The 11,314-nt window shown below is 31.8% G+C and overlaps 1 protein-coding gene across 1 annotated transcript; it reads right to left on the bottom strand.

Annotated features, from left to right (window-relative positions):
- Positions 1-247: 247 nt before the first annotated feature.
- On the bottom strand, positions 248-2,534 carry LOC132728106 (uncharacterized). The gene is made up of 4 exons (XM_060713719.1): positions 2,384-2,534; positions 1,696-1,872; positions 1,424-1,471; positions 248-803 (listed from the first exon to the last, which is right to left on the bottom strand). Exons 1-4 carry the CDS (start codon positions 2,429-2,431, stop codon positions 696-698), a joined length of 381 nt encoding a protein of 126 aa, XP_060569702.1. The 5' UTR covers positions 2,432-2,534; the 3' UTR covers positions 248-695.
- Between the last annotated feature and the right edge of the window lie 8,780 nt (positions 2,535-11,314).

Here is an 11,314-nt window from a genome sequence, read left to right as displayed (position 1 = left end):
GTTTACATATTAACCCATATATATAATATATCAAATATATAAAACATATGAAATAAATTATTGTAAAAGTATTGCAAAAAATCAAATATCTCAGTTTTATTGGGTTTTCTTTTTTACAATTTATAGATGTCAGTTTAGCTATCTAAGGATCTCCAGCCGAGAAGGTTCTTACCCCGTCAGGGGCAGGCCTTTCTTTCCTTTAGCAAGAAACTGTACACTCATTGCTTAGTACTGGTGGGTTTCAGAAACGGGCTTGAAGGTGTGTCTGTGAGCTTAAAGCTTCGTTCAATATCGAACTAAATTAAACTCTGTTCAAACTAAATAATGGATGAAAGGGGACAACTGGGCGAAATGGTGCGTTGGTAACGTAGTCCGAATATAAATCTAGAGGTCGCGATAGCGAAACTTCGCTTCTAAACCTAAAAATACCCGGATGACAAATTCAAAACAGAGATCCCAATTTATATCACATTTTCAGCAAGCCTTACAGACGCAATGTAACACATGTAACAACAACATTTTTTGTTGTTGTTTACTTTTATAAAGAAAAAGAGTATAGTAAACAAAATTAATAATTAACAAAAAGTTGGAGAAAATTTCATAAAAAATATCACAGATTTACAATAACCCTTTCAAACAATTTTAATCACGTCACACCATCAAAGGGAAGGAATCACTACGAACATGTAACACCTTCAAACAAAATTGCCTCCCGCGTCTATTTTATTTTTTCTGGTAATTCTATTTCTACGGTTGATTCTTTCACTCTTCCACGAGGAGCCCATTAATCTAAGTGCCTTTTCCTGTTAAATATATGAATAAAATGAGCAGAATTATACGTTATCTTATGAACAAGTCTTTAAATAGTTTAAATGTTAAATGATAGGTTGTGAAAATAAAAAGATGCATTATGAACTATTATCTTCTTTTTATATCTATCCGCACATGATAAAATAACCCAACGTTTGATACAAAACTACCAGTTTAATCTACAATGTATACGTAAACGAACATTCTTATATTATGCGAACGTTAAGCAATTATCTCTGTACATAAGTATCGGCATATCGGCCTTCATGATTATATTCCCGAGACGTATATTATTCTACAACAATGCACCCAAAATTGATATATGAGCCGCGTCACGACAAAACCAACATAGTGCGTTTGCGACCAGCATGGATCCAGACTAGCCTGCGCCTCCGCGCAGTCTGATCAGGATCCATGCTTTTCGCTATCAGTTTCTCTATACTTGTTATAGGGTTTGTAAGCGAACAGCATGGATCCTGATCTGACTGCGCGGATGCGCAGGCTGGTCTGGATCCATGCTGGTCGCAAAACCATTATGTTGGTTTTGTCGTGACGCGGCTCATATATTTCCTAAATAAAGTGTACAAAGTAGATATAAAGATAATTGATATACCTGATAAACGGATTCTCTGTCCTTCAGTTTGAACTCCTGGTATATTCTCTGAATAACAAAAAATAGCTAATTAGCCGCGTCACGATATTAACTTACTATCTTTCTGGTTGTTATATTAACTTACTATCTCTGGTGGTTATATTAACTTGCTATCTCTGGTGGTTATATTAACTTACTATCTCTGGTGGTTATATAAATTAACTATCCTTGGTTGTTATATGAACTATTGATAATTAAAGTCCGCCAGATTTTATACAAACACTTTAACTTACCTTTATAAGAACTACTAGCCAAAAGACAAGATGGAAGAATCCTAGTAGACCAATCAGAACAAAGAACGCGATTTTGTCCATGTCACCTTGGTTACTTTTACCTTCATATTGTGACAGTACCGCGTGCCAAACACATACCAGCCAGTTATATACCATACTCCCAATGATAAAACGATCCTGAAATAGCAAATCTTTATTTTATTTTTAAAGATCCTGTAACACATTTTTTTATGGTTTTAAAACATAAATATGATGCTCAAATGAAGATTTATCAATAGTGTAGTTTCCAAAAAGCATTATTTTTAAATTTATTTCATGTAAATAAAGGGAGGTAATAAAAAAATTATTTTCGAAACGTTTTTAAATTTAACATTTCGTGTAAATAAAGGGAGGTAATAAAACATTTATTTTCTAAACGTTTTTTTTTTTTTTTTTGATCTTGCAATAATACGACCACATTGACTTTAATTATAGTATTTTCATCAAGAAATCAATAAATTTCATCGACACGCTGAATTTTCAAATCTTATGAAATTTCATACGAAAGATATAAAAAAGGAATATAGTTTTTATTGTATTGCCCTATTACCATCTGATAAAAAAAGAAACATAGATATAGGAATACTTAGGGTAACTGGTATTAGAATTTTGAGAAATGGTGTAAAGAAATAAACTTTCGAGAACTCACCAGATGTGTCAGGTAGGGTATTTTAGGAAGACTCTGGTTTGACACCATCTTGAATGTGACTCCTGTAAGAGTGATGATGAATGCAAGTTGTAGTCGGTTTTGAATCAAAGATTTGTCCACAGCGAATGTTGTTAATGATAAAGTGGAAATCATTGTCTGAAAATATAAAGTTACCGTTCTTTGTAAATGTGTCAACAATAGTTACCGTTCTTTGTAAATATTTCATGCAAAATTGACGTTCTTTGTCAAACTCCTCACAGCGGTTTTTTTCATTGATCAGTACAATAACTATGCCGAAGAATAAAGGGGAGATTACTGCGTGGAGATTGTGCAAATGTTTCATACATAGTTGCCGTTCTTTGTAAATAATTCATTTACAGTTATTGCTCTTTGTAAATGTTACATACATAGTTACCGTTCTTTAAAATAGATAAGACTTAATGTCGGAATTTGTTAAAAAAAAAAGGGTTAATCATTATGATAGAAACATAGATTAGTACTGTTATTTAAAATGGATTCATTCTTTACAATAGACAAATGCTTAATTTTCAGGTTTTTTTTTGAAGATTTGATATAATTCTCGTCGTTTGTTTCCGACAACGTATACTATTTAAAATGTGGCATTTTTTCTTGTTATATAGAAAAAACCCCCCCTTTGATCAAGAGATATTTATACAAAAGAACCCGGGGTTTTCCGGGTTTCCCCCAAAACTTTTAACAAGTAAGCCAAAAATTCCCTTAAAACGGCGTTTCGGCTATTTTTTAAATTAAAAACCCTGCCCTAGGTTCCGATTTAAGACCAAAGCCCCGGGACTGCCCCATTCCGTATCGTCGAAAAAAACACAAAAACATTTACTCCCCGGACTTCTTTTTTGTCCTGGGATAATGTTTTACGTCATCATCGTCTAGTTCCGATGATACACGATTGATAAGTCCTGGTGAATGAAAGATAAATACAGTTTGTATATACACAACACAGACACAAATCAGGTTAAAATATCAAACATAAATATGTCTGTTTAATATCAGTAAGGCTTATTATAAAACATTTTTGTCATTGTTAGAGCACTATAGATTTTCACTCATTAGAAAATAAGGTTCCCTTTTGACCCAGATATCAATCAATCTTTATGTTTGTAATTCACAGTATGCTGACAACAGCACATTATGTCTTATATATTAACAATTACAAGAGATAGACAGGTACGAACGCTTGAGACCACGCACACACCACATACTCATGCGTCACAGCGCACACACGCACATACCACATATATATACGTCTTAATGCACGCATACACCACAAATACATACGCCTTACCGCACACATACACCACATATACATACGCCTTAGTGCACGCATACACCACAAATACATACGCCTTAGAGCACGCATACACCACATAAACATACGCCTTAGCACAGGCATGCACCACAAATACATACGCCTTAGTGCAGTCATACACCACATATATATACGCCTTAGTGCACGCATACACCACAAATACATACGCCTTAGTGCACGCATACACCACAAATATATACGCCTTAGTGCACGTAAACACCACAAATACATACGCCTTAGTGCACGCATACACCACAAATATATACGCCTTAGCGCAGGCATACACCACAAATACATACGCCTTAGTGCACGCATACACCACATATACATACGCCTAAGTGCACGCATACACCACAAATATATACGCCTTAGCGCAGGCATACACCACAAATACATACGCCTTAGGGCACGCATACACCACAAATACATACGCCCCAGTGCACGCATACACCACAAATATATACGCCTTAGAGCACGCATACACCACAAATACATACACCTTAGTGCACGCCATACACCACAAATACATACGCCTTAGTGCACGCATACACCACAATTACATACGCCCTTAGTGCACGCATACACCACAAATACATACGCCTTAGTGCACGCATACACCACAAATATATACGCCTTAGAGCACGCATACACCACAAATACGCCTTATATACACCACAAATACATATGCCTTACACCACAAATACATACGCCTTAGGCACGCATACACCACAAATACATACACCTAAGGCACGCATTAGCCTTAGTACACGCATAACACCACATACGCCTTAGTGCACTGCATAGTACATACGCCTTAGTGCACGCGCATACACGCACAAATACATACGCCATACGCTTAGTGCACGCATACACCACAAATACATACCTTACAAAGGCATGCACCGCATACATAACGCCTTAGTGCACGCATACACCACAAATACATACGCCCCTTTAGTGCACGCATACACCACCAAAATACATTCTACGCCTTTAGCGCCCGCCAATTACACCAAAAAGATATATCGCTCTTACGTGGGGAAACCGCATTACACCACAAATATATATACGCCTTACTTGCACGCATACCAAACCCCAAAATTTACGCCTCTAGTGCACGCATACACCAAATATATATATAAAAGCGCTTAGTGCACGCCCATAGCACCACAAAATATACGCCTTAGCACAGGCATTTCACCAGAATACATACGCCTTTAGTTGCAAAGCATACACCACAAATACATAAAGCCCCCCCTATATCACAGGCATTAACACCACAAATTAATACATACGCCATTTAGTTTCACGCAATACACCAAACCAAATACATAAAAACGCCTTTTGGGTGCACGCATACACCACAAATACATTTCGCCCCAGTGCCACGCATACCCAAAAAAAATATATATTGCCTTAAATTGGCACGCATACCAAAGACAAAAAAATACGCCTTTTGTGCACGCAATACACCATATACATACACCTTTGTTTTCAAACCAAAAAACCATATACACAAAATTTTGCCTGGGGCCGGCGACACAAAAAACCCCCATACCCTACACCGCCCAAAACGCCCTTTGTTGCACGCAAACAAAAACAACGTAAATAAACCTTGGGAAAAAAAAGCTGTTTTGAACAAAAAGCATTTCCTTTTAAAATAAAGGGGAAAATCATTTGGGGGCTCTAAAATTTTTCGGCAAAATACCCCCTTTCCTAAAACTTTTTTTAAAAGAACGCCTCCCGTCCTTTTGCGAGATTTAGGGGAACGCAAAGTTTTTTGGGGACGTTTTGGGGCTAAAATTTCCTGTTTTCTTATGACTATTTCGGGGTTCCCAAAAATTTTTTAAAAGGGCCCCAAAACGGAAAAGATCCTGTACAATTTTAGAAAAAGAAATTAGAGAGAAATGTAATATTGCAAAAGCAGTATTACCAATAAAATAATTTTTTAATTTTTGTTTTCCAAAATAAAAGATAAAAAAATAAATAAATAACGACATTGTTTTTTTGTTTGTTTCTTTTTTGAAAAAAAAAACTGAGAAAAAAAACACACAAGGCGCCGCATTGTTCAAAAAAAACATTTTTCCTTTTTTCATTATGTTTATATCAAAATTGTCTTTGCTTGTTTTTTGTTTTTGTTGTTGTTTTTTACCCAAAAATTCCGGAAAATTTTTAGGTTTTATTTTATCACGTGTGCAAAGGTTTTTTTTATTAAAAACACGTGACGGTTAAGTTACCTTTGGGGTTGTCTAAGAAGGTTCCCCCCCACCGGGCTTTAAAAGAGGACATCCGCATGAAACACTTCCTTTATCTATCAATGTCAGTGAAACCTTTTTTGAAAGTTGGGCCCTTCACATACAAGTTTCTCTGGGGAAAATTAGATATACAGTTTTTTTTATATTTTTTTTATTTTTTTTAGAGTTTTGACAGTTTTTATTCCCCCTTTTTAAAACCAATTTTTTTTGCAAAATGCAAACCCCAGCCAGCTAAGGCAACGTTTATATAAAATTTAAAAAAACGCCCAATAACTAATATTAATTCAAATTTTGCACACAACAAATTTAAAAGCATTTTTATTTTAAAAAAGGCAGTTTCGTTCAGTAAAAAATACTCGTATTAATTTAAAATGAAAAATTTATTATGACTCTAAATTTTTGATACCCAACAAAGTCGAAAAAAAAAGGAACAAAAATTTTACTTTAAAGGGCATGCTATTATGCCCCGGGGGGTCCCCACACATATCTGTAGTGAGGTTTAAGGTTTTTTTGTTTTTTTTTTTTGAAAACGTAAACCCCCATCACTTTATTATTGAATTTATTTAAAAAAAAGGTAAGGTCATTGTTTATTTTCCCGGGGAAAATACCCCCCCCCTTGAAAATTAAAATTTTCCCTATTTTTCTTTTGTAATATTTTTTATTAATTTTAAAAAAATTAACTTTAAGAAAATTTATTTCCCGGGTATAAATTTTTCGCCCTTTTTTCCCCGTTTTGTTTAAATAATTAAAAATAAAAAAATAATAAGTTTCAACCCGATTTACACTAAGAATTTTTTGTTGGTTTTTTTTAATGGATCATCAAAATTTTATTTTTATTTTTTCCGGAAAATATTTTGGGGAAACGGGAAAAACTGGCCTTGAATAAAAATTAACTTATTTTCTTATACTATTTAGGGGAAGGGGTAGGGGGAAAACACGGGGGAGGGGGACTTTGCCCATTTTCTGAAAACAAAATTGTATTTATTTTAAAGTCTTTGGGAAAAAATAAAACGTTTACAAACAACATTTTTAAAATTTTAAAAAATATCGCGAACGCAATGTTAAACTCTACAATTGTTAAACAACGTGGGGTTTAAGTTTCATGTGGTGTTTTTATATAATATTTTTAAGGAATTTTTTTAAATGCCCTCCTAAAAAGTTTGGGTTTTATAAAAACAATTTTTGATATTTATGATTTTTTATAAATTTTGCCCCGAGTAATTGACTTGATCCGGGAAAAAACGTTGACTAACTGCTTATTTTTAATTTTTAAAAACAGGGCATAAATTTTTTAGATTTTTTAATTTAAAAAAAGTTACATAATAGGTTTACCCAAATTTTTGCTTTTTTTCTGTATGGTTAAACCCTTATTTTAAATTTTCTAAAAATATTTTAAAAGTGTCCAATTAATGGTAAAAAAAGGAAAATACCTCTACTTTCAACTTCCCATTTTTTGTTCCTTTAATGTGGTCAAAATTTTTATTTAAAATGTCAAAAAAAATCTTCCCAAAACTGTAGTTGAAAATATTGTGAACATAATTGGGGAAGTCTCTTCAAAAACTGTTTTGAAATATTGTGAACATATTTGCGAAGGGCTCTTTAAACTGAGTTGAAAAATATTGTGAACATATTGTAAATTCTTAAGACTTAGTTTGGGAAAATATTGTGAAAAATATTGGGGAAAAACTCTTTTAAACTGTAAGGGTTTAAAACAATTTGGTGAACAAATATTGCAAGTCTCTTTCCCAAAACTGTAGTTGACATTGTAACATTTTTTAAAGTCTTTTAAGATGGTTGAACATATTTGAACATATTGTAAAGTCTCTTCAAGACTGTAGTTGAACATATTGTGAACATATTGTTAAGTCAGGGTGGTATGTGACTTATTCTGATAGTTAAAAAGTTGATAAAAGTTTTAATGGAGGATATAAATAGCTCTAACAACGCTTTTACAAACAGACTGTTTTAATATTTACTTTGAGCATCCGTAAAATACCAGGAAAATAATATGTTCGCTAAAAGGTCGGTTTGTTAAAATTTACCGGATTTCATTTTTTACGAAAGTTGGTTTCTTTATGAAATAGAGCGCGCTTCTTTACAAAAAAAAATCAGAAAAAAAAAATTCAGAAGAATAAAACAAGAAAACGTACTTTCTTTTTAGTGGTCATAGTTTTCCAGTATATCTTTATACAAAGTATAGATCTTTATAGTTTAACTATACTTCGGCATAAACACATCAACTTCAATTTATAATTTCCATACAAAAAAAAAAACAGACACACTTTTAGCGACACAAAATCATTTTATAACATTTAACCCTTTACATTTTACAAATCAAATTTCTTAAATAAATAATTTCTATTCATACTTCTAAATATATATATACTTGCTTTACTTGATCTATTCAATATTTAAATGTTTTACCTTTTTGTTCGTTGAGGCTTTATTTGCTTCTCTAGAGTTTTGAATAGACGGGTCATTATCCATATTTATAATTATCGTGACACAAATGAATATTGAATTGATCAATAAGAATGATATTTATAGAATAATATTTGAGAGAATGATTGGTAAAGCTGTCTAAATATGATATCATGTGTTACCACTGGTTCCCGCGTTTAACGTTGTGTACAACTGAGGTAATATAATTTACTATAATACATGTCATATTACGAGGACAATGTTAAACTTTATACGAGTTATTATAATACTGCAAGTTTGAAACGTCACTTTTTCATTGGATAATCGAGACTTTTATTTTTTAAAAATTAAAAACCCCTCCCGGATTTTTTTCACTAAAAAAGAAAAGGGGAAAAAAAAACCCGGTGTAAAATGCCAATAAAAAAACCACGGTAAGGGTTTTAAAGTTTTCTCCCCCCGATTATATAGTTTACAACCTTAAAAGCAACAAAAAAAAAGCTTTTTTTTAATTTAAATATTCATTTCTATAAATGTTTTTTTTTCATTAATTTACTGAAAAAAATATCTCACATACACAAAACACCACAGATTTGATTTATATCAGTTTTTAAAATATTCTGACAAAAAGGCGCCAATCCGGGAAAAAAACGTTTAAGTCGTAATTCTAAAAATAAACCATTCCCCTGGGTTTCAAAAAATTAAAAAAATAACTTTGGAATTTTTTACATAAAAGAAGCTGGGGACATTTAAAAAAAAAAATTTTTAAAGCAAAGATAGTTTAAAAAAAATAATTTCAAAAAAAAATTTGAAAATTTGTTTTTTTTATGCTTTTCTTAGCCCAAAAAATACTTTAAACGCCTTTTCATTTTGGGGCATTTTTTTTACAAAATTTGCATTTAATTTTCTGGAAAAAAAAGAATTGCGCGAAAAGATTTTGAAATTTTTACAAAAAAATTAGTCTTCTAAACCTTCATCAAATGGTACATTTATCTGGAAAAAATATTTTCAGCCCCATTAATCAAGTAAAAAAAACCTCAGTGGAGTCCCTTCATGTGAACTTTTACATTATTTGTTTGTTCTTGTTGGTATTTATGTTGTCGTCGTAATTGTTGTTGTTTTTAATTGCTAAATATGTAATAGATAATATTCTGTCTCAATTATTTTTTCTATAATGATATCACGTTAAATTCATTTGCGAATCAACTATCACTTTCTGATTTTCTCAAACCATTTCGAAATAACCCTCTCAATTTAGAATACCGTGTTTATAGGTTAGATAACTAAAGGACATGTAATATATTTAATACCAGAAAAGTTGTTTCCCTTGGACTGTTAAACAAATGGATATTATTCTCGGATGTTTCTTGCTTTTCCATTATTAAATTCATATTAAAATTAAAAGAGTAGCTAATAATATAACATTGATAGTAAGCTCAAGAAAGTACGCTTATAGGATACAAAAAGAGGTCATTGCTTTTAATGCAAATATCTTATCTATGATAATTTTGAAAAGTTTGAACGAATAATTTTGGATCGGAGAGAAAAAATATTTTTCAATTCGGAGGACATTTGGAAATACAAGAAGTTCCAAAGGACACCCCAGTTCGAAATGTTACTCTGAGCAAAGTAATAATTACTGGGTTAAATAAAGTTTGACAAAAATGTATCTCACTGATACATACAGTAAACACAGACATCCTACTACATGAAATCAAATAATGAGCAAAGTAAAAAAATAGATCTGGTACAAATAAAATCTCACTTATATATATAGTAAACATAGAAAGCTCACTAATACATACAGTAAACATAGAATATGCTCACTAATACATACAGTAAAACATAGATATCTCACTAATACATACAGTAAACATACGATATCTCACTAATAACTATCAAGTAAACACTTAGATATCTCACTGAATACATACAGTAAAATGACACTAGATAAACTTTACAATACATACAGTAAACATAAATATCCTCACTAATACATACAGTAACACGTAGATAAATCTCACTAATACATACAGTAAACATAGATATCTCACTAATACATACAGTAAACATAGATAGATTTCACTAATAGCATACAGATAAACATTAGATATTTCACAAATACATACAGTAAACATAGACATAAGTCAACTAGATACAATACATTAACATAGATACCTCACCTAATACATACAGTAAACATAGATACCTCACTAATACATACAGTAAACATAGATATTTTCACTAATACATACAGTAAACATAGATACGCTCACTAATACATACAGTAAATAGATATCTCACTAATACATACAGTAAACATAGATATCTCACTTTATTACATACAGTAAACAAGGAATAGTCTAACTACTATAAGGGAGTAACATAGATACCTTTCAAATAATACATACAGTAAACAAGATATCTCACTGAATACATACAGTAAACATAGATATCTCACTTATACATAACAGTAAACCATAGATATCTTACTAATACATACAGTAAACATAAGGATATTCACTAATACCATACAGTAAACATAGATATCTCACTAATAACATACAGCTAAAACAATAGATATCTTCACTAATACATACAGTAAACATAGTTATCTTTCACTAATACATACAGAAACATAGATACTCACTAATACATACAGTAAAACATAGATATCTCACTAATACATACAGTAACATAGATATTCTCACTAATACATACAGTAAACATAGATATTCTTTACTAATACATACAGTAAACATAGATATCTCACTAATACATACAGAAAAACATAGATATTTTTCACTAATACATACAGTAAACATAGACCTATACTTCACTTGAATACATGACAGTAAAACATAGATATCTCACTAATAGTCATACAGTAAACATAGATATCTCACTAATGAC

This window comes from Ruditapes philippinarum, unplaced genomic scaffold (genome assembly GCF_026571515.1).
Source record: "Ruditapes philippinarum isolate M1 unplaced genomic scaffold, ASM2657151v2 ctg5901_1_1_1_1, whole genome shotgun sequence".
NCBI classification, from domain to species: Eukaryota; Metazoa; Mollusca; class Bivalvia; order Venerida; family Veneridae; genus Ruditapes; species Ruditapes philippinarum.
The sequence above is the reverse complement of the archived record's forward strand: the minus strand, read 5'-3'. Positions and strand labels throughout refer to the sequence as shown.